The sequence below is a fragment of the Syngnathoides biaculeatus genome, chromosome 2 (assembly GCF_019802595.1).
Source record: "Syngnathoides biaculeatus isolate LvHL_M chromosome 2, ASM1980259v1, whole genome shotgun sequence".
NCBI lineage: Eukaryota > Metazoa > Chordata > Actinopteri > Syngnathiformes > Syngnathidae > Syngnathoides > Syngnathoides biaculeatus.
This window is the reverse complement of record NC_084641.1, coordinates 26322148-26349649: the sequence shown is the minus strand read 5'-3', so window position 1 is coordinate 26349649 and position 27502 is coordinate 26322148. Positions and strand designations below refer to the sequence as shown.

General features: G+C 44.3%; 1 protein-coding gene across 4 annotated transcripts in view; it reads left to right on the top strand.

Moving 5' to 3' along the window:
- The window catches only part of scube3 (signal peptide, CUB domain, EGF-like 3), a 141300-nt gene that overhangs the window by 62614 nt on the left and 51184 nt on the right, over positions 1–27502 (top strand). For all 4 annotated transcript variants that reach the window (XM_061843690.1, XM_061843698.1, XM_061843681.1 and 1 more), the window contains exons 4-5: positions 7228–7362; positions 25636–25782. In XM_061843690.1, coding sequence (XP_061699674.1) covers positions 7228–7362; positions 25636–25782 — 282 coding nt within the window. The remainder of the gene's footprint in view (positions 1–7227; positions 7363–25635; positions 25783–27502) is intronic.

Here is a 27502-nt window from a genome sequence, read left to right as displayed (position 1 = left end):
CGGTGTGGAACAGTTGGCGGGAGGTGTCTGGTGTTCTATGTGACAGAAGAGTCTCCGCGAGGATGAAGGGCAAAGTTTACAAAACAGTGGTGAGGCCGGCCATGATGTCCGGATTAGAGATGGTGGCAGTGAAGAAACAACAGGAAGCAGAACTTGAGGTGGCAGAAAAGATGATGTTGAGGTTCTCGTTCGGAATGAGCAAGTTGGATAGGATTAGAAATGAGCTCTTTAGAGGGAGAGCCAAAGTTGGATGTTTTGGAGACAAGGTTCGAGAGAGCAGATTTCGGTGGTTTGGACATGTCCAGAGGCGAGAGAGTGAGTGTATTGGTAGAAGCGTGCTGAGGATGGAGCTACCCGTCAAAAGAGCGAGAGGAAGACCAAAGAAAAGGTTGATGGATGTGGTGAGGAAGGACATGAGGACAGTGGGTGTTAGTGAGGAAGATGCCCAAGATAGGCTCTGGCGACTTCTAATTGGGACAAGCCAAAAGGAAAAGAAGGATAAGAAGAAGACTGCACAGTTCTGTGGTGTGTCAAATGTACAAGATTAATTCATTTTCACTTGAAGTGGAATTTTTAAGTGTTTGGTGAAATTTCTCTCAAAGTATGAGGATTTTGGTGCCCTTCTTTGTCGATTTGACCAGTCTGCTGATGGCTTCTGAATATTATGGGGCCTTATAGTGCACATCAATGCATGTTCACTTACCATAGCCATAGATCAGCGAGGTAATGGTCATGATCCTGCCGCTCCAGCCTGGGCTGTGCGGGTGTCTGCGCGGTTGCTCTGATTGGGAGGTGCACACCTGCGCCTCATTCGGCTTGATTATGCTGTGTATTTGTATGACCCCGATGATGACTGGCCGGGCCAGTTCGTTGCGCTTCATGTCCCGTTCGTGTGCTCCGGTATCCCTGATCGACAACCCGTGTGTACCGACCTTCACCTGTTGTCCGACCAACCTTGTCAGCCTGACTCCTTTGATACTTCTGTCTGCTTTGATCATCCTCCTGTGTACCGACTCCTGCCTGCCCGCTCACCTGCTCTCTTCGCCCGACGTCCCAACTACCGCTGCTGCACCGGACTGCCTGCTCGATCCCCGACCTCGACATATAATAAACGTTTCTCCTTGAACTACCTGGCATCGTCCGAGTCCTGCATTTGGGTCCTACTCTCGTTCCGATGGGACGTGACAGTAATACCCATCCCGGTAATCACTTTAATGCACAACACCAAGAAGGTGTCCCTGTTGGTATGGAGATCCAAATCTTTGACCTCTCCTAGAACAAAGGCAACAATATTCCTGTTAGCCCCATGACATCATATCCAGAGTCCGGGAAAGCACAGGCAATAACAAGGCTAAGCAAAACTCCTCCTCAGTTCACCACTACACATGCAACTACGTTCCCTCTCACACTGCTTTTTTTGTGACACACAGATTTGGTTTGAAAGTCTCCACAGTTCATATGCGAGGAGGCCGAGCTATTAGTTAAGGAACAGATTTATTGATTGGTGCTCCTGACGAAGAAATCAACAGACACTCCTCTTTTCTTGCTGTTTTTCATTCCCATCCAAGATGAAATGAACAATTCCAGCTGAACCTATTGGCAGAAATGCTAAAAAGGAAACCCAAGCCCGAGACGGGGTTTAGCGATGTAAACGGTCTGATGGTTACAGCCTGGTAACCATCAGACGTCAGTCCGAGGGCCTCCTGTCTCCTTGCTTGTCCACCAAGAAACCTATTGTGGGTTTATGTTTCTTAAATACTTCCAGACATGTTTTGCAGCCTCAAAGAAATACTAGTTTACATTATTTTAGCTCATTCCATCTCTGAATATGCTCTTTGCGTGATTTCCAGCCACACGAGGTTAGACCGAGGTATGAGATTTTAAGTACAGAAAAATGAAATGACTCCCAGTTGACCTCAGACATCATTCAGTTCAAAAGGACATTTACTTTTTAAATGCATGTACTGAATACCAATATTTGGGTCTCTGGAGCCCAACCCAGACAATGCAATATTAAACAACCATGTGCATTTTTGGACATACTGTCCTGCAATATTAAACAGCCACGTATTGTGTATTTTAATATCAAAGAAAAAAAAGAGCAGAAAACAGCATGTGCGACAATGTTGCCATCTCTCGAGATTTGGGAGCACACCTTTTGGCAACCATTGGTTGTCATAGTAACGAACGCTGTACTTAATGAGTGAATAGGTGAGAATTCGCTCATTGTAATGACAACCGGACTAGAGCCTATCCCAATTGTCAACGGGCAGGAGGCGGAGTACACCCTGAACTGGTCGCCAGCCAATCGCAGGGCACATAGAGACAAACAGCCGCACTCACAATCACACCTAGGGGCAATTTAGAGTGTCCAATTAATCTTGCATGTTTTTGGGGTGTGGGACGAAACCGGAGTGCCTGGAGAAAACCCACACAGGCACGGGGAGAACATGCAAACTCCACTCATGTGGGTCCGGGATTGAACCCTGGTCCTCAGGACTGTGAGGGCGACGCCCTAGTAGTACTCTCCTTTAATAAAAACAGTGAAAAAAATGTGAGCTGTTGGGACATTTACAGGTTGCGCGTTTCAAAAACGTACAGAACTTCTGTTCCTGACTAAAAATAATAATATTATGCTAAGGAACAAATTTTTTTTTCCATTGTGTTTTTTTTTTTTTTTGTCGGTGCAGAGATGACCACACAATTTAAACATGCCCCTACATGAAACTGCAAATATGTTTGACGACTGTGCCACATCCAGCATTAACATGACAGATGGCAAACGTGCACATGACACGGATGTGTGCACCAAAAGCTCGTCTTACCTCCCTTACCCGAAATGGTGTTCTTAATGTTTCCACAATGCAATGCTGGATTTGGAGATTGAAGTATCTTATTTATGAATTCATTAAGCGTTTACACATCAGGGTAAGGCAATTTAGATCAGACAAACAAAAAAAAAAACAGGTGGCAGATAAAAGAGAGGCTGTTTTAATTTTATTTTTTTCAAATTGGGACGTAAAATAGTTGTAAAAGCAACGCATGACAATAGCTGCAATTATGTTCAAGATTTAACATTATTTAATCAGTAATCTAGTGGATAGATGAGAGTCTGCTCCAGCATTTTATTCAGGCTCAGCTGCCACTCGCAAGACAAGATGTGCGTCTACACTCTGGTGTCCTCTGTGTGGCTGGGTTCACACCCAGGGGCTGAAAAAATGTGCTGTGTCACTGAACTCAAAAGGGAACATCGGAAAATAAGAAATCCTGTTCAAAGCGTGTTGAAAATTAAAAAAAAAGATCTCATTTTAATTGGCGCTCGCCATGTACTTGTCACCTTTGCCTGACTGACGCCAAAGTAAAATACAGCAGATTCACAAACCAAAGCGGCCCTGCAAAGCCCCCACCCCCCACCTTTCCTCTCGCCCGTCACTGCACATGGGTCTGATTTGCTGCCTTGTTAGAGGGTGTTTGCCTCCTGTAAATGAAATACCCAAAGAGGCCAGTGTCCGTCCACTCACCTCCTTGTCTCTGGTCTGTCTAGACCACAGAGACAGTCCTGTCTGCGCCACACAGAAGCCAAGCAGCGGGATGCATACATAGACAGCTCTGATGACAGACGGCAGTTGTTTTACACTCCCGCTGTAAAATCTGTCAGTAATAACTGTCACTGACATCGCTCAACCTGAAGGAAATAAAAGCAAATGACAGATTCGGGATTTTCTGGAAAGCAACTGCCATGTTTGCGTGGGTGTAAATCTCTGCGCAAGGCCAAATGTTATATATACAGTCAAGGCTATCTGAGAAACCAGCGGACATGGCCTCCGCAAACATCACCAATCTCTTAATCTCGCCATGTTTGAACCTTCCTTTTCCATTCGTCTCCTGGACCGAATCAGGGATAAAGCAGAGACGCGTCTCATTTTTCAGAATTAAGGCAGACCTTTTAACTTGATTAAGACATTTTTTTTTTCCTACACCCGGGAGAATTTTTAAAAAATGTTTTAAATCCAAATAACATGAGCACTTCTCCGAGCCGTGCCAGAAACCCTTTCCGCTCGGAAATATTTGCTTTGGACGCCAGCCGTGCCCAGCACACAACACAGGCAATTATGGGAGCTATTTTAAACAGGAGAGATCTACTGACAGGCGACGCCTCATTTGGAGGCATGAAGGAATCAGGAAATGAAACCTTCATTGATGCACTGAGAGGATGGAAAAAGAATTCCCGCATGACTTCTGAAGCTGTTTGCCTATCTCGCAGGCACGTTGTGCCTGGATTAGGACATTTGGGTTTGTGCATGCATAAGACCAACTTTTCCGAAGTTTCCAAGCAGCTCTTCCCTTTGTTGTTGCCAACTTCAAGGAGTCCACAGCGAGGCAAACTGCACGGCAAATCAATGAAAACCTAGTTCCTTGTGATTTGTACGGTGCTGATGCTGGAATGTAAGAATAGGACGGCAGACCAGGCTCAAGAGTGTGACCTGCCACTCACCGACTGACTTGTCAAGTCCCTGAGGCTCCCCTTCAGTCTCGCCAGGTGCCATTTAGATCTCACGGCCGTCTGTGCATCCATCTCTGCATTTCTGTGAGGAAGAAAGAAGAAGACAGAGTAAATTTTAATTTGTAACTCTGCCGCGCTGAGAATTCCCCAGAAAGGAAACTTAACCTTGAGGCCTTCTCAGACTGGACAAATAGACAGTAATTTAGTTTCGCATGACGGTTTTCTAAAAAAAACAGCCTTGTATACACAGGAGATTATTGATGCATCGAGCAACGGGGTGGATAAGGTTCCAGTGTGGTCGATAGCGATAGAGACCAGGTCTCCTGGGGAAGAGAGAAAAATGGAGTGTTACCTCCAGAGCCGCAGAGCACTCACGCACAGTGGTTTGGACCAAGAAAAGCAACAAGAAAGTGGGACAGCAGAACGTTTTTGATCTTGAGTGACATGTTTTTGTCCCATCTGGCCGGAGCACGGAGGAGCGTTATTTATTATCAGTGGAAGTCTCAGATGTGGTTGGCGCCATTCCTTGTTTTGTGGGTGAGCCAAGCCTCTGGCCATACCTTTTTGAAAAAGGTCTTGCCTCTGTGCGCTTTTCAGGTGCATTAACTCGGTTGCTTGTCACCCTCCACCAATCGGGCCGCCATTCAAGTCACCCCCCGCCCCCCCCCCCCTCTTCCCAACACACACACACACACACACATCCACCCACCCGGTCACCTTCCACCTCAACTCCTGCTTCCTCCCTTCCAACTGCATTCCTCAGCCACAAGGCTGACAGATACTCGTCATCAGCAGGTACTCTGGCCCCGGTGGATTAGGTTTCTCGCATGCCAGGGGTTTTTTGCTGCATGTGCAATTTTATTGGTTAGGCATGCTCAAATTGGCAGTGTCTCTGCGACTATGGTATGCTGCTATGTCAGATACCGATTAGTGAAGTCATACCCTCTGAAGACAGATTAAGACAGGCCCTTTTGGCATCCCAATATATTTAACAATATTTGTGTATTATTGTTAGATTCATACAAGTTTTGTCAAACTGAATAAACGGGTCCAATGAAGAGCATGGCCTGATCATCATTTTTGCTAGATCTATGTCACTTGTTATGATATTGAGTTTCTGATCTATTGTAATAAATTCGTCATAGCATGTCATAGTTTTATTTTGCTAAGATTCCACCTGCTGGCTTTAAACTCATTTATTGCACAGAGGGGAGACTTGATTAAAAAAAAAAAATGTCATGTTCAATCGAGGTGGCCTACTGATTTGACTGGTTAGCAAATCTGATTCAGTTCTTGAAAGGTGAAGGGTTCAAATCCAGCCTACGGCCTTCCTCTGTCGAGTTTGGACGCCCTTCTCATCTTTGCTTGGATTTTTCCTGGGTATTCCCGTTTCCTCCCAAATTTCAAAAACATGGACGTTAGGTTTATTGAAGCATCTACATGGTGCTCATTCGTGATGGATCTATGTTCCTGCACCACGCCTCTCCACCCCTGGAGTTGCCCAAAGTCTCGGACCGCCAAGTACGAATAGTCAAGCTGGTTTCTGGACCTTGATACGGAATAACGACCGTCGTACTTGGCTACAACAACAAGCACCAATATCAGGGCTCAGCAACCTTTTTGAGGCTGAGGGCTACTTCGTGAGCACCGATCGTATGAAGGGCTACGTGACCTGTTTTCGGCAAATTTCCGACTCAGTTCATTGCACGTACATGAAATATTTTTGTTTTAATTTATTGTAGTAAATGACATTACATTTTAATTCACCTAAGCAAGTCAGATTCAGAATTTAAAGCACAAAAAATAGTAACAATTTGTGGCCAACGGTATTTTTAGAACATACCTCACCATATAAGGCATATGGTCCTCGCGGGCTACCATTCGCCCGCGGGCACCACGTTGGTGACCCCTGCTCTATATTGTGTGTGCAAATGGTTGTTTGTGTCACGGTCAGGGCGAGTGAAGGGTGAGAAAAGGCATGCCGAGGCATGGAGAAGCCAAATCCAGGGAAGCAGGGACGCAAGGCGGTAGTCGAGGAATCTGGAAAATATTGAATTCTTAAAGTAACAACCAGAAATATTCAAAGTAAGCAAAGAGCAACAAAGCAACTTAGCAACCCAGGACAAGGAAAATGGACCAACAAGAGAGTGGCTGGAGGGACCTGAACATGGAAACAGACAAGTTTCGCACTCACAATCACACCTAGGGGCAATTTAAGTCTCCAACGAATGCTTGTTTTTGGGATGTGGGAAGAAACCGGAGTGGCCGGAGGAAACCCACGCAGGCACGGGGAGAACTTGCAAACTCCCCACAGGATTTGACAAAACAAAGTTCGTAAGAGCCGTGTTGGGGTTTGTTTGTTGTGGAAGAACTTATGACCCGCTAATTATGAGATTCACATTAACCTTAGAGGTGCTGTAATATAGTGGATGCGAAGATGTTAATGTAAGTGTGTGGTAAACCCATCATGGCTCGTACTTACACTAATATTAGCATTTAACTCACATCATAGATCTGTCTCCAATACCCAAGGCCTCGCAGGATGACGGTAGACGCTTCAAAAACTACGCCCATCTGGTTCTTATTAGAACTCTCTGTTCAAAGACTTGCTTATTATGATTGTGGTTTACAAGTCGTTTGCCAGACTCTGGCAGAAGCACTCCGCGAGTTTTGTTCTGTCCTAAAGTGATTGTATTAATTGTCTCGTATGTCTCTCCGCGCAGATGTGGACGAGTGTTCAGAAGGAAACGGCGGATGCCAGCAGATCTGCGTCAACATGATGGGCAGTTATGAATGTCGCTGCAGAGAAGGATTCCTCCTGAGTGACAATCAGCATACCTGCATCCAACGGCCAAAAGGTTACATATGCACATCATGCACACATTCATTTAAGTGATGTAAAAAAATGGACGACGAAAGTCATATTCGGATCATCATTTTCATTAATAACTATTGTGTGCTGTATCTCACGCGTAAAAGCCGTTTTTTTTAAATGTTGTGATCTCTATGAATATGTACATTCAAAGTGAGGTGAGAAACAAATATTTTCATACTATTGCAGAAACAAAAGAAGTCAGGTCCAGGATTAAATCTCTTCTTTTTTTGTTTGTTTTGTTTTCCCACTGACTATTTAAATTTAGCTCATTGAATGAGTGGCAGCATTGGCCCAGAGTTCTGTAGGGGAAAAAAAAAAAAAAAAAAAAAGCTATTAAAGGTAGTGCCTGAGGAAGGCACACCGTATACTTGCTGTTTTCTCGAGTTGTTCCGATGTTCCGGAACAAAGCGAGACACTTTGTGTAGGCCACGCAAAGATGTACACTTCGTTCAGTACATTCATAATGATCAACATGTAGTGGCATGCTTTCACTGCATTGCTACATGCGCCATTTTATTTTATTTTTTTCATTTTTACCATGATTAACATTCTTAACATTTATAAGTCAACCACAAAATTGTAAGACAGAAAAACAATAAAAGTCAGACATAATCATAGATCATTCCTGATGGAGGCTGCGAGGAGGTTGAACCGACGCGTCGACTGAACCACTCCGCAGTGATGATTATGGGTTATGAAGCAAAGAAGTACCGGTGCCTCAAATAGATGGCAATCTTTTACTAAGACGCCATTAATGTGGTCACTTGCTACAGTGATGAAAATAAGTATTTGAACACCCTGCTATAATATATATATAAGTTCTCCCACTTAGAAATCATGGAGGGGCCTGAAATTTTCATCGTAATTGCATGTCCACTATAAAAAGTAAAATCCAGAAATCACAATGTATGATTTTTTTTTTGACAATTTATGTGTGCGATACGGCTGCAAAAACGTATCTGAACACCTGAGAAAACCAGCGTTAATATTTGGTACAGTAGTCTTTGTTTGCAATTACAGAGGTCAAACGTTTCCGGTAGTTGTTCACCAGGTTTCGCACACTGCAGGAGGGATTTTGGCCCACTCCTCCACACAGATCTTCTCCAGATCAGGTTTCTGGGCTGTCGCTGAGAACCACAGAGTTTCAGCTCCCTCCAAAGATTTTCTATTGGGTTTAGGTCTGGAGACTGTCTAGGCCATGCCAGAACCTTGATATGCTTCTTACAAAGCCACTCCTTGGTTGGCTGTGTGCCTCGGGTGATTGTCATGTTGAAAGACGCGGCAGCCACGACCCATCTTCAATGCTCTGACTGAGGGAAAGAGGTTGTTCCCCAAAATCTCACAATACATGGCCGCGGTCATCCTATCCTGAATACAGTACTGTCGTCCTTTCCTATATGCAGAAAAACACCCCCAAAGCATGATTCTACCACCCCCATGTTTCACAGTAGAGAAGGTATTCTTGGGATGGAACCCATCATTCGTCTTCTTCCAAACTTCACTGTAAATGTACAAATCTATTCGTAGATGTAACAAAAGCACAAGTACGATGCACGACCATCTGACAAGGCATCCATGATTGGTCACTGAGGAGCAGTCCTAAATTAGCAGCTGTCAGCAAATTCACCAAACTGTCGCTTGTTAAAGTGAAAAGGCAGAATTGTAGTAGTCAGTCATCCATCCATCCATCCATTTTCTTAGCCGCTTATCCTCACAAGGGTCGCGGGAGTGCTGGAGCCCATACCAGCTGTCAACGAGCAGGAGGCGGGGTACACCCTGAACTGGTTGCAAGCCAATTGCAGGGTACACTGAGACAAACAGCCCCACTCACAATCACACCTAGGGGCAATTTAGAGTGTCCAATTAATGTTGCATGTTTTTGGGATGTGGGAGGAAACCAGAGTCCCCGGAGAATACCCACGCAGGCACGGGGAGAACATGCAAACTCCACACACAGTCGTGTCCGGGATTGAACCTGGGGCCTCGGAACTGTGAGGCCAACGCTTCCCAGCTGAGCCAGCGTGCTGCTAGTAGTCAATCAATAACCTCTCTATTGTTTAAAAAAAAAAAAAAAAAAAGATTGCCCTGGGGGGGGGAAGAAAAACACCCACTACATGTTCCTCTCAACTGTCAGCAGTCACCCCACAGATGAGCACTTGCAATACTTTCTCCTTCTACTGGCCCCATAGTCTTACTCACAGATCCAGTCAAAAGTCACAGACACCTTCAGGGTCTGACAGACAGTCGGATTTTCTACCTCTTACAACAGCCCTCATCTTCTTTTCCTTTCGGCTTGTCCCGATTCGGGGTCGCCAAAGCGTGTCATCTTTTTCCATCTAAGCCCATCTCGTGCATCTTTCTCTCGAACACCAACTGCGCTAATTTCTTCCCTCACAACATCCATCAACCTTTTCTTTGGCTTTCCTCTCGCTCGTTTGCCTGGCAGCTCCATCCTCAGCACCCCTCTACCAGTAAACTCACTCTCTCGCCTCTGAACATCGAAGTTTGCTCTCTCGAACCTTGACCGAAAACATCCAACTTTGGCTGTGCCTCGAATGAGCTCATTTCTAATCCTATCCAACCTGAACCTCAACATCTTCATTTCTGCCTCTTCCAGTTCTGCTTCCTGTTGTTTCTTCAGTGCCACCGTCTCTAATCTGTACACCATGGCCGGCCACACCACTGTTTTATAAACTTTGGCCTTCATCCTAGCGGATAATCTTCTCTCACATAGAACACCAGACACCTTCCGCCAGCTGTTCCGACCTGCTTGGACCCGTTTCTTCACTTCCTTACCACACTCAGTCGTCCACCTCATACAGTAGCACAACTGCATGTTAGCTCCAAATTACTTTTGCAAAATTCCCTCCCCAGTGCATTATTTTTAGTCATATACTATTATATTCTTCTCCGAGTAGCAACCCTGCAGTTGTTACGTGAATTGGTGTTACAGTTTTACAATTTCTGACTGTCTGTAATCCCTTGAAGGTTCCTAGGTGAATGGATGGGGAAAAACAAAGTCATCAATTAGTTGAAGTCCATGCAAAAAAAAAAAATGAAAAAAATCTTTATTGCTCAAGTTTTAGTGGGAGGGAAGGAACTGGCAACTTGTTTTTCATCATCAGCACTATTTCCTCGCAAAGGTCCGTGGTTAGAGTGGAGATGCATTGTTCTCCCTGTGCTCAAGTGGGTTTCCGAGCACAAATCTTGCAACACGCGAAATTGTCCATAGGTGTTAACGTGAATGTGCATGTCAAAGGCTCCTTGTCTTTATGTATCTTGTGATTGGTTAGCTACCAGACCAGAGGGTCCTATTAAATATGACGTTTGACAAGGAGGATGCTCAGTACTTGTGACATGTGGTGAATCAAGTGGTCAGTGATGGTCCTGTCACCAACGGGCAATTGCTATTGTATTATTGATATCTTATTGTTGCAAGAAACTTTATTGTAATGAGCACAAGACGGAAATTTGTGCACCAATATTCTCTCTCAACTCAACAGGGCACTTCTCGTTCAACACTACATTAGAATTTTTTTTATTGCAAAATTATTTTTTTCTTTGTATTTTCATCCCAAATTCTATGTACAGACAACATACATATACTTCAAGATGTGCCATAACCGGAAAAACTTAATTTCCTGCAAGTATCAGTTGTTCGTTGAGACCATCTCATCCCTGAACATATTTTAGCTGGTCTCCCGTGGCCTGCTTTGTCCCATACAATTTCCATCTACCGTTAGCCTTGACTCGGGCCATCTATAAACATTCATTTGTTATCTCAATCCTAAAAAGATATTTTTGCGAGCAGTCATTATTCAGCAGGTTCCAAAACCCAGCCAGTTGTACCTGGCATCGCTGTGGTAGTTGTTCCAAACTACCCTGGATTGTGAACTCTGCGTCTTGGAAGTCTGGTTTATGGGATCAGGCTGGCCTGGTGAACTGTCAATGTTTATATTTCATAAACGCACTGTTATTTGAGTGGAGTAAAAACCTGGATCGTCTGTTCCAAAGCACCACTACTCTCTCCCTGGTCTCAGAAGCAGAGCTTGAGCACCAGGCCCGCCTCCCCAAGATCCCTCTTTCTCTTCTTACTTGATAAATGTGCTCATTATTCCCTTTACCGTTTCATTTTTATATTAATTTGAACTTCATTGCTTCCAAATGAAATGCAGATCAGACGATACAGATAATGTGCTGGTAATAAAACTCCCTCGTTCACGCAGATAGCAGGTCTTTCTGTCACTGTTTCATTATTTTGAACGATGACTTGCTCGCTTATTATTCACCACCTTCTCATTCCCCAACTTAGCATAAATGAACACTCGATCAGTAAAAGTGGAGCTTATGAGCTGCTGGGACCCTTCAAAGGGTCAGTTTTGGATGTCAAGCCATGACGTCCAGGTAACAACAGTACATTTATTAAAAGAGCCTTTGGAAATCATTATGTTATATGATGTGTGAACGCTCAAATTGAGGTCTGGTTAGGTTTATGTACAAAAAGCACCTGGTTGGCGTTAAAATATATTGCGGCTTTGGCTTAAGTTATTACTTCCTCAGCACTGTTTGAGCTTTTCCGTCATGGTTACAGTAACATTTTTGCCAATGCTCGAAAGGTCGTGCTTCAAAATACCTCATGAACCCTGATTCGTCTGTTTTCATCGTGGTTTGTCAGCAGAACTTAAGACTTTGTTAACCAGGACCAAAGTGTGGTGCTTGTATGACACCGATGGCACCCCCACCCGACATGCAACGTCCATCATGTCCTTTAAAAAAGTCGGGCCCTTTGCGAAAATGATGCTTTATCAGTTGACAGTGGCATTACCAGTGACCAATCCCTTGTCTGTCACAATTTGGGTATGACCTATGTTGTTATCCGGCATTGTTTTTTTGTTGTTGTTGTATCATTAAAGCAAGCATCGTGAGTCTGAAGGAAATTCTGGAATGATTATACGTGTCTGCTTGTGTATTGGGGCTGAAGAATAGTTGCGCGCTCAATTTTTATTTGTGAGAGGCTCACGAGTATAAATCCTCAAGAAAATGAAAAGTGATCCGATTCACCGGCCAAGGAGGTTTATATGCAACTCTCTTTCCATTCTACAGGATTTCCTCTTAACCCTCGGTTACAGTTTTCTCATAAGTTTGAGTGTTCCGATGTCATTAACTGATACAGTATTGTGGGCAAATTTTGAGTTTCTGTGGACGGTGGTGAGCTGGACGCTGTGGTGTCTGGCATTCTGGTTGCAGACTTTTGCTTCTGCCCCAAACCCTTGTTAGCATTGAACCTGTGCCAATTAAGCAGCAGGGGTCTGCTCCAGTCTCTGCTAATGACAAGGTCGCTGCTGGTCTGTCTCTTATTAGATTGGTGTGCCCCCCCTCCAACTCCACCCACATCCCCTCTGACCTCCCAAACAAGAGGTTCCACGATCTCGCTGGCCAAAATGTAACAGTTCATTTATTCTCCCCAAACATTTCTTCTCCCGAAGAGAGATCGTCTTTGAAAGGCCAGCCAAGGCGCTTTGTGGTTGGTAGAAATGACATTTAGGTCAAGTAAGAGTCCACTGCATTGGATTTGATTTGATCGAGACAGGATCCACTACACTGGAATTCAGGAATTTCAGACACAAGCAACCTACACGATTATCATTTCTGCTGTGCACATTCATGAACTTAAAGTAGTGCAACTACTCGGTGCGCGTTCATGGATTGTTACGTTCGTCACGTAAAACTCATGTATTCGGTCTTATTAGAGTAGGCTGATCGGTGTGATCTGATGCATTCTTAGTATTAATGGCAATTCGATTGCATTGAACAGAGCAGGACTTCCTAAGCTATCTTGAGCCGAGGCTCAATCAAAATGTCACAAAATTCTGAAGACTGAAAAACAGAGTTCCCGTCTCACGATACACACAAATGCACCTAATGGGAAATCTGGGTCTGGAACAGGAAGCTTGAATTACGTATATGGTAGTATGAATGCCATCTATAAGATTAATGTCACGGTATTATTTGAATCCCTTCACAGCAACACTATATATTGCCATACAAACTTCAGTTCATGTGTTAATTCCAAGATTTATGAAGCGTTTTTTTTTTTTTTTTTTTTGGTTAATATATTTGTAATGTCGTGTTGAATTATCTGCTACTCAGAGAGATTTTATGAGGTTGATCCGAAGAGCTTTTGCTTCACAACCCAAAAATCTGGAATATGTCAAAATATTGACTTGCAGCAATTAAGCTTTAGACGTGGACGCTACAGACGATCATATTTCCTTACTACATTTTATGTATGGTGACACAAATAACTGTTTCTATTTTGTTTTTTACTATATTAGCTTTCATATTGTTCTTATTTTTTTTTATCTTTGATTGACTGACAGGAGATTAGCAAAGTAATTATTTCATTGATGTGTTTTTATTGTGCATAGCAAAAAAAAAAAAAAATACTTGAAAATCCAAATATTTGTATTTGTGCAAATGTATGTACAGGACTCTCTGAGAGACTCGGTTGAACACCTTCTCCAAAACCACAAAGCCCATGTAGATTGGACCTTTCAGAACCCTTTTCCAACATGAAAATGAAAGCTGCTTCTCTTTAGTTTGAGATTCGACTTCCCTATGGACACTCCTCCCCGACCCTACCGAATAGACTTTACCAGGGAGACTGAGAAGTCCGCTCCCACCTGTGTGCGGAACATTATCCTCTGGTCTCCTTTCACCCAGTCTATCAATCCAGAGGCACTGTCCCTGTTGTCCACTCAATGTCATGTCAACCATGTCAACCAGGACACCCCCACAGCATGTTGGTGGAATTGAGGAGCTCTACGAAGTATTTTCCTTCCTGTGCCTGACTCAAGCTCAGCAGCGCCTCATCCCCACTGCACACGGTGTTGACGGTGCACTGCTTCTCCCTCCTGAGACACTGGATTGTGGACCAGAATATAAACACGCATGCATACACACGTCAAATTCTATATTCATATATGTTGAAAGTACCAACCTGCCCTCTGGCCTTTTGGCCCTGTAAGTGTAATTGAAAGCTTGTGGACATAGATTCTCTCTCTGAACACAAAATTTCTGGACAAAGGCGCTGCTGTGTATCGTGTTGTGAATTCGCTTTTTTCAAAATTTACCGATAGCCAGCAGTATGCACTGCGCGGGGACCCCGAAAAACGACATTTTACTTTCTGATGACGTGATTTAATTGGAGCAACTCTGCTTGTCTAGTTATTAGGGCGACAACAACCTACATTTTCAGAATCAGAATCAGCTTTACTAGCCAAGTGTGTAAAAACACACAAGGAATTTTTCTCCGGCAGTCGGTGCTGCCCCTGGTGCGACATTCAGAACAAGGAACAACGTAGCAACAAGAACAAAGAACAAGAGACATTTCTGTGGAGGTGCAAAGGGAGCAGTTTAAAGTGCGGTCTACAAAATACATATACCTAATACAAAATATATACACATTTCTCATACTAAAGGCCCCATACCTCAGTGGTTAGAGCATCGGTTTGGTAAACCGGGGACCGTGATTTCGTATCTCACTGGGGTCTCAACTCCCCAACAGGGGTTGCGTCAGGAAGGGCGTCCGGCGTAAAAACTGTGCCAAACAAATATGAGCGTTCGTCTGAGACGTTACGCTGTGGCGACCCCTAACGGGACAAGCTGAAAGCAACTTACTTTTTTATTTCTAATATTAATAATGATTGGACGAGGAGGATGTGAGTGTCCTAATATGCAACAAGGCAGAAAAATAGTAGGTTTGCTGATCAAGAATTTAATGACTTAATTGCTAGAGGGAAAAAAAACTGTTCGGATGCCTGCTACTTTTGACTTTCATTGATCTGTAGCGCTTTCCTGACGGAAGTAACTGGAAGAGCTGGTGGCCAGGATGCGGAGGAGCTGAAAGGATCCTGCTTGCTCTGGACCTAGTTCCCGTTGCGTGCAAGCATTCAGTCGTGTTTAGCGTGGTGCCGACGATCCGTTCAGTGGTTTTGGTTGTCCGTTGCAGTCTGAGTTGGTCCTTTTTTGTTGCGGCCCCAAACCAGACTGTGATGGAGGTACTCAGCTACTCGCCGTGTAGAACTGTCTCAGCAGCTCTTGTTACAGGCCGTGCTTCCTCAGAAGCCGCAAGAAATACATGCTTGGCTTGGCTTTTTTGAGGATGGAGTTGATGTTCGTCCCCCACCTCAAGTCCTCTGAGACTGTAATGTGGCTGAAGTTTGTGGATTAGCCGCAAAACAGACACTTCTCAACTTGCAAAAATGAAAACTAGGGCTTTATAGTAGAGTAAAAATAACGTTAAAAGGAAAAAAAAAACCACAGACAGCCGGTAGGAATCTGTCATTGGCGTGCACTCCGTCACACCATAGACAGAAAGTGTATCGCAGGATGCAGACGAGAAGAATGTACTGTGTCATAACTTTCATTTTCTTTGTAGATTCCCGTTGCCCCACTTGTTGATTATTTTCTCCCCTCCATTTAAAAGCGAGCATGCAGAACGCTGCGGCTTTTATTTTTCTTAATTCCTGGGACACGTTCAAGCATGATTTTAACCGGGTTGTGTCAGTTTCGAAATGTGTGTTTTCTGTGCCGACCAGCGAGAAGTGCAAAAATGCAAGGAATTTCCAATAAATGTGATGAAATTCCATAATAAATAGTTGCATAAAAGTTAGTTTTGCTTCGCAGCCTTCCTGTGTGTAATCAGATAAGTGGTGATTGAAACTTGTTTTATTACGCTTCTTTTTACGAAAGTAGCGTGTCATATGACTGCCGGTTTTCATTCTTCAAGTGATATAAGGCAAAGAGTTGAATGTTTTTAGTGCTCTGCCAGTACTGTCGGGTCGTCCCACTGGGCAGGAGACGACCTGCCGTGTGCCCTCATGGCTCTTAGCACGCCTGCATGTTTGCCGCAAAACTGTTTTTACAAGTGTAGAACTCGCCGCTCTGTTGCTTTGCAGCCCAGCCGTATAACTGGGCTCTTTCCCTACTCCGAGGAAGTGAAGCACATGGAGCGCCTTATGCTCTGGTCGTGAGCAGCAAAGGCTTTGCCGTCAATCGAGCAGCAAGCAAAAGGAAATGTTTCCGTCATTAGTCCTGTGTCCACTTCTCCTCTGTCCTTTCCACCCTCTCTCTCTCTCTCTCTCTCTCTCTCTCTCTCTCTGCGTACAACATTATCTTCCCATCATCCTTCCTCTTTGTCCACTTTCACAGCCTCCATGCCCCTGCTGCCCTGACCCCCCACCCTTGAACAAATACACATCGGTGGGTTAGGGTTTTTCGCAAATGCTGACTGCCTTGCCACTGGGTTTGCTGGGCCCGAGTTTAGACGGGCATCCCTTTTGCTTGCGGCTTTCTTGAAGGCTGAATCCCAAGGCTGGCCAGCCCAGCACTGCTGTGGACTGCCTCTGTGCCAGTGGGGTTTTTCCACTAACACTTGGCTGTCATGGCTATAACCGGCACGCCAGAGCTCTTTTGAGACACATTTAGCTGTCTGTCCCTTTTTGATTTAAGGAAAGAATGTGTCTATACAATCACATACTGGACGTCTGCAGCTGGCACACTTTCTTTTGTGAGAGGAAGCACAACTGCAGAGGGGATTCCTTTGAGACTTCACAGCAAGGTGACCCTGATAGAATATGAACGTGAAGACGAGAGGGAGTACATCCCCAGCAGGTGTTGTGTTACAGTCTGCGACACAGATGGACAAAAACGCTGAGATGTGAGACGCATGCATTATGCAGATACACCTGTCAGTCCAGACCTATGCATTGCATACGGTTAACAATTGCTGTCACACACGTAGACGATATTCTCGAGATCATTTTCAACATGAATATGCACCAAATCTTAAGCCATTTTAGGATCACTTTAACGTTTAATCAAAGAAGCCAATCAAATGCTGTAGCTATTTCTGCTACACTTGGTCACTTGCAGATTAGCGAAGAGGCATTCCAAGGGAATATGCAGTTGAGCTAATCTTCTAGGATTACTGATTTAATGTATACACATTGTTATGTGTGAATTTAGACTAACGTCCCCTTTGTTCAAGCCAGCAAAATGCGACAAGGCAGTTCTATTGCGTTTCTGATCATTTAATCTCACACACATCAACACAAACTCGATAAAATAGGTAACACAAAATGGGCGTTCAAGAACAGAATAGTTGAGCCACAACGGCGAAGAGTCACCAATGTTGAACGAGTGTTCCCAAACAAGCAAATGTTCGTCCCAGCGGGTATTCCAAGTTAGCAAAGTTTCAGCTGGTCCAAAAACGAAAGGCAGCATGCTTCCGTGTAGTGAGTGTTCCAAGCAGCGGAGTTTCCCAGAGCAGTGCTGAGGTCGTAACAAGAAGCCTCGTTGTCCGTCTTTCTCGTCCTTATATAGGCCATCCTTGAAACATTTCAGACTTCCGCGACACAAAGAACACAGAGAGTTTGCGTCACACGGACCCAAGAGCATTAGAGGAAACCGCGTCACATCATAAGGACTTGAAAGTATGAAAGGAAACAGTGTCACAAAGACCCGCATTATAACAACTTAGAAGCATAAAGGGAAAATAAAGAGATCAAAGAATAAAAAACACATGAATAGATTCAGTTCACCGACTGTGAGGTTTACCAAGGTGGACGTTTGTGATCAAATCTGTAAATTCATCAATTTGCTGATGCGTGTCGATCGTATCTCAAGGTGTTTACTTTCGATTGTTTCAATCCCAAAATGGGAACCACCTGCTTCGAGCGGCTTTTTCAGCGTGCACATTGAACAGGAGCACATGGATGGATTCTCTTCTTTCTTTAGCCACTCGCTGGCTCGTCACTCAGTGTGACCATCTGTGTTGCAGCTCAGCCTGACCAAATCCGGTTCAGCTCCTTTCCCGTTCTCCTTTCTATGCGCTGACATTTTTATCCTCCTATTAAAACTTTTAAGGGCCCATTATCTAAGAGGAAGGAATGTTGCTTTAATAGTGTGGCAGTTCCATGCTTAGGCCCCTTCTTTTCAGTTCGTAACCAACCAGCACTCGCGAGCTGCTTAATGTTCTCCACTCCGAGGAGGATCACCCCTGTGAGACATATGACAGCAGCTCGGCATGACCCATGTGCCCTCTTTTCACTACTCTAAGCACTCAGAGCAGACTATAAACTCTTAGCATGCCGTGCACTACTTCACAATCATTGTTCCAGTCTCTCGGGTACGTGGCTTCAAAAACTTTTTGTTCTCCTTGGATCTTCTTGTGCATGTAATGTGTGTGTGTGTGTAGAGAGAGAGAGAGAGAGAGAGAGAGAGGAGAGAGAGAGAGAGAGAAATGTTCTCATTTGAATGAGAAAGTTTCTTGTTTGAATGGGAAACTGCTATTATTTACACACACACTAGAAAATATGGCTCAGCTATCCTATAGCCTATACTGCTATACCAATGTGATGAAAGTTTACATTTATAGGTCTTTTAGTTGGTCGATGACATTATCCGGTATATTCCAGAGAGCAAGTCCTTTTCTGTTGCCATTCTCTCAGCTGACAAGCGATGGAAGCTTGCTGTAAATAAGATAATGTACGGCCAGCCGAATGGAGGAAGCTACCACTCCCAGGAGAGACTTGAATGAGAAGGTTTTAAATGAGAAATGAGAAACATTCAAATAAGAAACGAACTTTCTCATTCAAATGAAGATTTTTCATTACAATGAGAAAGTTTCTCAATATAATGAGAAACAAGTTTCCTTTTTCCCCCCCTTTATTTCCCTTTAGGGGCTCCATACCTTTGGAAATACAATACATTATGTGACAAAAATTGGGGGAAAAAAATACTAATTTCAGGGCAGCATGGTGGCTCACCTGGCAAAGCGTTGGCCTCACAGTTCTGAGTTCCCCGGGTTCAATCCCGGACCAGCCTGTGTGGAGTTTGCATGTTCTCCCCGTGCCTGCGTGGGTTTCCTCCGGACACTTCGGTTTCCTCCCACATCCCAATAACATGCAACATTAATTGGACACTCTAAATTGCCCCTAGGTGTGATTTGTGAGTGCGGCTGTTTGTCTCCATGTGCCCTGCGATTGGCTGGCAACCAGTTCAGGGTGCCCGTTGACAGTTGGGATAGGCTACAGCACTCCCCGCAGCCCCCGTGAGGATAAGCGACCAAGAAAATGGATGGATGGATGGATACTCATTTCAGCCACTGTTCGCTTGTGTGTGTGTGTGTGTGTGTGTGTGTGTGTGTGTGTGTGTGTGTGTGTTTCAGCTCACATACGTTTTTGCATACATGACTTCCCAATCACTGATTTTGTCTGCCGTGAGTTAGTGGAATTAAGTCTTTCGCCCCTTTGCACTTAATAATTCTTCATACACGACTGACCTTTTGCCACTTTTGGGTTGAGTCTGGATTTAAAAAAAAAAAAACAAACAAAAAAAAAAAAAAACTGCTGCATGGACTATCTCAGTGTGTGCTTTTCCAAATAAGCATAAAACTATTGTCATATTCACAGGCTGCGGGGCCGCACATTCATCTACTTACATCCACTGTTACTTTTGGACAGAGCCGTGCTAGTTTGTTATGAGAGTACCATTCTCGTTATTAGAACATTTCCAAGGAGACGGAGGAGCCGTGCCATAAGCTACATCAAAGGAATTTATTAGCTTTGAGTAGCGCTTAAGGTTCAGAGGTCACGACCTGTCCTGGGGATAAAGAGGTTTCTGAGGGAACAGTCCTACTTGTTTTAACGCTTAATTGAAGTGTTCGCTTTTATTTCCACGCAAGGGCTCTCTTGTTTGAATATGCACTTTTTTCCCTGTGCCTATGAAGCTTCTTGTTCCCGCTTATCCTCAACATGTTGGACTCTAGTCATGCCTACCTTTGTACTAATTAAGAGGTCTACGTTGGATGACTTTCTCCATATAGGTTGGATATGCGCAAGCTTGTTGCTGCAGTTGGAATGTGGTTCATATCTGGAGTTATTTTTCCCTTTCACTTTCCCATCTGAATTCATATGAAGGGTTGTTTTTCTTTCTCCTTCCCGTCATCCAGTAATGATAAAAAAGCTGCGAGGGAATGGCACAGTGTGGATGACGGCTGTGTTTGGCCCAGAGAAAAGGTCCATTGTGTCAACACTGTGACTTTTATTGGTCCTCTGAGAGATGAAGGCCCAGGTTCTGGCCCCCAGACCGGCATGTTATTGATGGATGGGGCCGTAGCATTCGGGTAGCAGGGCGGCATAAAAATGATGAGGGGGGGGCGGTGGTGTGAGTTTTGGGATGCAGAATGCAGCCTCAGTAAGTAATTTTCAGTCCAGTGGGGTTACTTGGATGGAAATTCAACCCTACGTTAAGTTCATGGATTTATCACTCATTTTCTCACTCTGGCCCTTGAAAAGACAAACAGATGAGGAAAGGGAGCACTGAATTCCTCATTTCTCTTAAATCTCCAACACAGTTCACAGGTTTTACAGTAGAAGCACCTTCCTTGTTATCGTGATCCTCATTCTTATATGCCATACTTGTCTGATACCTTAGACCAGGGGTGCTCAATGCGTCGATCGCGAGGCGGTCTTGGTCGATTGCGGGACGGTGTGTCAAAACAAAAAAATAAAATGTCAGCCAATGTTCCCTCTAAACTGCGCGCTGATGCAGTCTCTTCGCAGATATTCTGTGTTGCGCCAAAAACAAAAAACAAAATCCAATTCAAATTGAAAATATAACATATAGCTAGTGAGTTTGTGGCATTTTGCAATGTGATTCAATGAGTGAGGGATGACTGGTTGTTACAGCCAATGGCACAATTCACATACGTACTGTAAAAAAAATGAAAAGAAGAAGCCACTGGTTTCTTTTAGGCAGCACACGGAACTTTCTCTAACAAGTTTCCTAGTTTACCTTATACCTCTGCTTCCCCCAAAAGACGTACGCTCATAATTACAAATGTTACAGTACTTACGCAGCCCATCAATGTGTTTTATAATGATGCCCAACACCGGGGCTTTAGTTAGCAACACAGTCTGGGCAACGTAGAGCAAAGACGTGCTAGACATGCTGCTTATGTTTACTCTCGATGCTAATGGAGAAAGTTAAAAAAGAATTGCTGTTGTTTTTAAGATGCAATGACTGTCGGAGTATGTGAATAATTGAAGAAAAAGTGATTAAACTTGAGGAGATTTTCTCTTTTCCGAGTGGGAAAGGTCTGGTCTGAAGGCAAAGTAGAAAGTGCAGGATGAGATGGTGTGTAATTTTCAAATTCCAACCTTGGCACAGCCTAATCCACAGCCTAATTTCCCACCCCCACTGTCTTCGTTACCTCGCGAGAGGCTGACTGCTTGAAAAGTAGATCTTGGGGTAAAAAAGTCTGGCCACCCACCTTAGACTTTGCAGGCTCAAAAACTACAAGGGCACCAAAAAACAAGAAAGACCTTATAAATGTTCTTGATATGTACAAATGGATGATTTCTTATGATTACTAGTCCCGTTTCAACCACAATATATAGAATATAACCAAACCCATCGACGGACCACGCTCATAAGATAAAATTTGTGTGGGGCCCAGGCATAATAAACGATTACCTTACAGACTTATTTGTAATAATCCTATAGCCTTCTCGCAAATTATTGACACACTTAATCATCATGTTAACCTTAACGAACGGCAACTATGACCAGCTACAACACCAGACCTCATGTTTTAAGGTATCAATACCCACAAGAATCTCTCCAACTGAGAAAAGCACCACGGGTGTGGTTTTCGGGCTCAACAGAGGGACATACATTGCTCTCATGTGCACACGTACAGACACACACAGCATACATTTCAGACCAAATTCTCCGCGCTAACCCTCCTCATCAACACATACTTCCCTTGACTCTGATTGAAATTTGCGAGTGGGGTCCTTACAAAAGCCAGCTGAGTCATCCGAGCCTGGCTTCTTGGCAGCATACTGGGCTTGCACCAAGGAAGAAAAATGTTCGCATATCGCTCTGGAAGCTCCGAAAGTTAGGGGAAGTGTGCAGGCTGTGGTTGGCAAAGTTCCGAGTGTGCGCACATTTGAATGCGCTAAGTGTGTTTTGCTACTGTCCATTTTCCATCCTTGGGTGGGGAACCTAAGCGCATCTGTTTTCTTCACCAGGGACTCACAAGTTGCAGTACTATATTGTATTCTGATTCAACCATATTAGTCCCAGATACTACAACCAAAATGGTCATTTTTAATGGGCTCAGCAAATTATCTTCAGCCTCTGGGTCCAAAGTACCTTGTGTGCCTGTGAGCTGCAGACTCCAGTTTTGCAGAGACTCTGAGTTTTCAACCACTTGTCTAAAGGAATAATTGAAAATACTTGCAGATTCACATGGAAAATTGTGTAGGACTGTTGTGCGGCAACATGGCGTACCTAAATCACTCCCTATGTAGTATGGACTGGCCTGAATTAAATTTTTTCTGAGCATGGCTGTGATCGACTGTTGCTGATTAGCTTTCCATCCATGCATCCCTTTTCAATGCTTGCTTATCCTGTTCAGGGTCACGGAGTGCTGAACTAGGTGGGTTACATCCAGGCCACTTAAGAGACGGAACAACCATTTGTACTCACGCTTTACTGTGTGGGGAAGGAACCCACGCTGTCTGAACCAAAGTCAGGCCACCAGTGCAGTACCACGACAGCATCAGTGACACTGATTAGGTTCCCAACGATCAAAATCACAGTGTTCTTTCTTAATATTCATAATGTCTTAGTGGGAAAGAACAAGATTCGTATTCCTTAACAAACATAGTTACCATGAAAACGTAAAATACCCCAAAAATCGTTTGTTTTTAGCTATCTGTCTTTGATTATCCTGGAGCTGATTGTTGGCTGACGCTTTGCCGTTCTGGTTATTCTGCGATCCAATTTGATGGTTGTCTTCCATTTTCTGCCACGTGTCTCTGGTTTTGCTCCCCATTTTAAGGCATTCGAGATCACTTTGGCTGAATGCACTTTACTTTTTATTTTTACACCTCTTTATAAGGTTTTCCCTCTCCGATCAAACTTTTAATCGAAGTACGCTGTTCTCCACAATGTGTCGAACGACCATTTTCATCAGGCTTTCAAGGAGAAATGGATATTCAACAGTTGCTGGCTTCATCCTTTAATTGGGGGCACCTAATTCACACCTGTTCTTTGCAAAATTAATTACCTGACTGGATGAATGCCACAGATGACCATTCGTGCTTGGGGGATCGAGACTTTGGGCGACTCCATGGGTGCAGAGGTGTGGCGCAGGCACATAGATCCATCTCTAATGAGGGCCCCGGCCGATGTGGCTCACTTTCTGGACCTTGATACGGAATAACGACCGTCGTACTCGGCTACAACAACAACAACAACATGAATGCCACAGTGCTTTTTAGCACACCCTCTCAACAAATTGCCCGGCTGCACAAATTTAAGAGTGTGTATATCATAAATGCTAGGTCTTATTGATTTTCTGACAATCTACCGCACCTACTGGTAACTTGTTTGACGTGTAGCAATAAAAACTATACTGAAAACGTGGATTCATTTGGTTAGTCACATTGGACTGATATTGTTTTGGAGACTACTGTTTGAGGGCACTCGAGCAGTGGTGAGGTGTGGTGTAGGCGTGACAGATGAATTTAAGATGGAAGTGGGACCGCATTAGGGATCACCTCTGAGCCCTTTCCCGTTTGCAGTGGTGATGGATAGGCTAAGAGATGACGATGATGATGACATTGTGCTCTTTAGCGAAGACAGGGAGGCGGTGGAGGACCAGTTAGAAAAGTGGAAGTAAGCACTGGAAAGGAGATTAATGAAGATTAGCCAGAGTATGGCAAAATATTTGAACATTAATGAGAGGTTGAGGGGGGAAAAGTCAGGCTTCAGGGAGAGCAGATAACAAGGGTGGAGGACTTGAGAAGCCTCGGGTGAGCATGGTTGGGAAGTTTTTTAAAAAAAAAAAAGGGGGGGGGGTCTAAGCAGCTTGGAACGGGTGGCGGAAGGCGTCAGATGTGCTATGTGAGAAAAGAGTTAAGCGACAACAGCAGAGCTGGAAGTGGCAGAAAGGAAGATGTTGAGGTTGTCTCGAGGAGTGAGCAGGTTGGATAGGATTAGAAATGAGCTCATCAGAGAGACAGCCAAAGTTAGATGTTTTGGAGACAAAGTTAGAGAGAGTAGACTTCGATGGTTTGGACACATCCAGAGGAGAGAGAGTGAGTTTATTGGTAGGAAGGGTGATGAGGATGAAACTGCCAAGCGAGAGAGTGAGAGGAAGACCTAAGAGAAGGTTGATTGACGTTGTGAGGGAGGACATGAGGACAGTTTGGGTCAGAGAGGAGGATGCAGGAGCTAGGCTTACATGGAAAAGGATGACACGCTGTGGTGACCCCTAACAGGAAAAGCTGAAAGGAAAAGAAGAAGACAGGAAAAGGTTGGTTTATTATGGAAGTCAGACCTCCGAGTGCCCTTCGAATTGGCAGCAGGTTTCATGAAACATTAATGGAGATGTTTTGGTGCTCGCAGTTTCCCTCGTGCACCACAAGAAAAAGAGGCGATGGGACTTGTTTGGTTTTTAATGAGCCAGGGAGCTGACGCATGTCACTTCATCTGCGGTGGAGCTGAGGTTTCACAACAAACACATCCAATTTCAGTCTTCCCAGCCAAGGAAGTTGTCTTGATTACGACACAGAACGAAGGAGGAGGAAAATTAGTCATTTTTTAATACGCGATGGTAGCCATACAGTACTCATTCTTCCACACTTCTTCAAGCTTTCACAGTACAGTGTGTTATCGCATAAAGATCATGCCTCATTATGATTACGCTTTGAATCATGCGGATGATTAAATTGATTGATTAAATGACTTGTCGTGTAAAACTACACATTAAGACGCTCATTTGGTTTCTTTTGATCTGTGTTTCCCCAGAGAGGATTGTGTTCTTTTTTTTTTTTTTTCCTCCCCCCCATTTATGGTGATTACCTCTATTGAAATTGCAAGCTCCTGCTGGGAGTTTTCTCCTTTTTCTGTAGGCAGCCTCCTTTTTATAGCCTAAAGCAAGTGAGCGTGTTCCAACAAATGCTTGGAGCTCTGCAAAGGGGGTTTGCTGCGTATGTCAGTCACCAACAGTAGGCATAAATGTGATTTTTAGGGCATGTGACACCGACGTGAACATTTTTTACTCATCTCACGAGCGCCGATCGTCCGAAACCTGCCTCGTTGTCAGTCACCTGAATCAGTGTGGAATCTGTGTGATATGCAAAGGAGTAAAAAGCTCCGTGTCTTTCCTTCTCAGTGCGACCGGAAGGAGCAAAAGAGGGACCCACCTGCATGGACAAGAATCACGGCTGTGCTCACATCTGTCGGGAAACGCAGAAGGGGGGCATCTCCTGCGAATGTCGACCTGGATTCCAGCTCACCCGTAACACGAAGGACTGCAAACGTAAGGAAGGCATAATTTAGATCACTTCCACGGAAGGTGTGCACACATGTGCACGCGCAAACAGACACACGAAAGCAGTTGAAAAGGATTTATCGGCTCCTGAGCAAAAGGTGATGGGGGTTGAAAACCTGCCGATGATGGATAATTGCACTCATTCCACAAATACCTTCAGGACAGATTTAATTTCATTACCAGGCAGGAACTAATCTTCCGAATGATCCTCATCAAGGGAAGCGTGTTTATCAAATAAAGGATGATCATTTACACAACCAGGGCAAGCGTGGAGGTTATCCGAAAGGGACCGCCGCTGACGGACAGCGCACACTTCCTGTTGCCGTGCAGCTAAGATCGTCCTGTCAGAGCCCGGGGCCACGGCTGATGGGGGGTGGGGCGGGGGGGGGGGGGGGATTTGTCTGTGTTTGGATAAGGATTGGAGAAGTGTTATTCTATAGTTTTTCAGTGACAGCCCAGGAAAAGGGCAAAAGGGGCTGAGATGGTCAGGTGTAGACAGGATGGCGGTGTGTTAAAAGCGCCGAGGCTAATTCGTCCTTCAGCAGCCATCCCAGAAAAGTGGATTTTAAAAAAAAAAATAAAATAAAAATAATTCACAAAGGCGTCAAAAAGTTAATGAACAGACAAAAAAAATGTCGGGCTTCCGTTAATTAAAGGGAAACCGCACTGATTTGGGATGTTCAGGAAATGGGGCAAAATTAACAGATTATGATCGCAATAGCTTCTTGTGACGTCATCACACCACTTTTGTTTACTCTATGTACAGTATGCCACGGATGCATGGATCCGTGAGACTGGTTGACATCTTCCTTTTGACCAATCGGTGAGCGTCATTTTCTGAACTCCGCCCACGCTGCCCGGAGCCGCTATCTTTTACCCGCAAACTATGAGAACGCGTGGTTACTTTAAGCCTCTGAATTGCGATTGTATAGTCCTGCTTATGTCCGAGTAGGAAATATGCTGCTTCGATGTGGCTGGGGAACGTGTAATGGAGACGAGCGCTTTCCAGAGAGATTACTGGGAGAAAATCTAGTGTGCTTTCCCACCCACCTCAAAGCGTAATTTAGATAAATGCAAACGGTGGATTGAGGCTCGTGGGCGACCTCACGACCATCTGAACGTATCGAAGAGAAATCAGCACAAAGTCGTTTGTTCCAAGGTAAGTTACTCAATTAGTTGGTGTAACATTTATAAAGGAAGGAGGAAGCTCTACCTCAAAGCTTCCAGCTGCACCTCGGCTCTGCTCTCAAGCGTACTTATCCACGATTAAACGCACCACGTGAATACAAATATTTTGAGCCTACATTTACGTGTACAGTACATACGTTCAGACCGATAGAGGACACGCATACTGCCATCGTTTATGTAAATGAATGCTCCACTATGAACGTCGATGTCATTTCGAATTGACACGTTTATGTTGCGTAAAAATGCAAACTTACCCTGCTTTGCATGAACAATAAGCATCAGAAATGTCATCACATTCGATGTCCAACATTAGGTGGTTGATTCTTTCGCATGGACGTACGGCCAACACGTTGCAGAAACTTTAACGGGCGTTCCCATTTGCGAAACCTTAACGTTAAGAGTATATCACCAGTCACTCACATTTGACGCGCGGGACCGCGCGCCTCCATGCTCGCAAATCTCCACGGTCGAGAACAAAAAAATCACATGCGTAAAATTTGTTTCCGAGTAGAAAAAATAG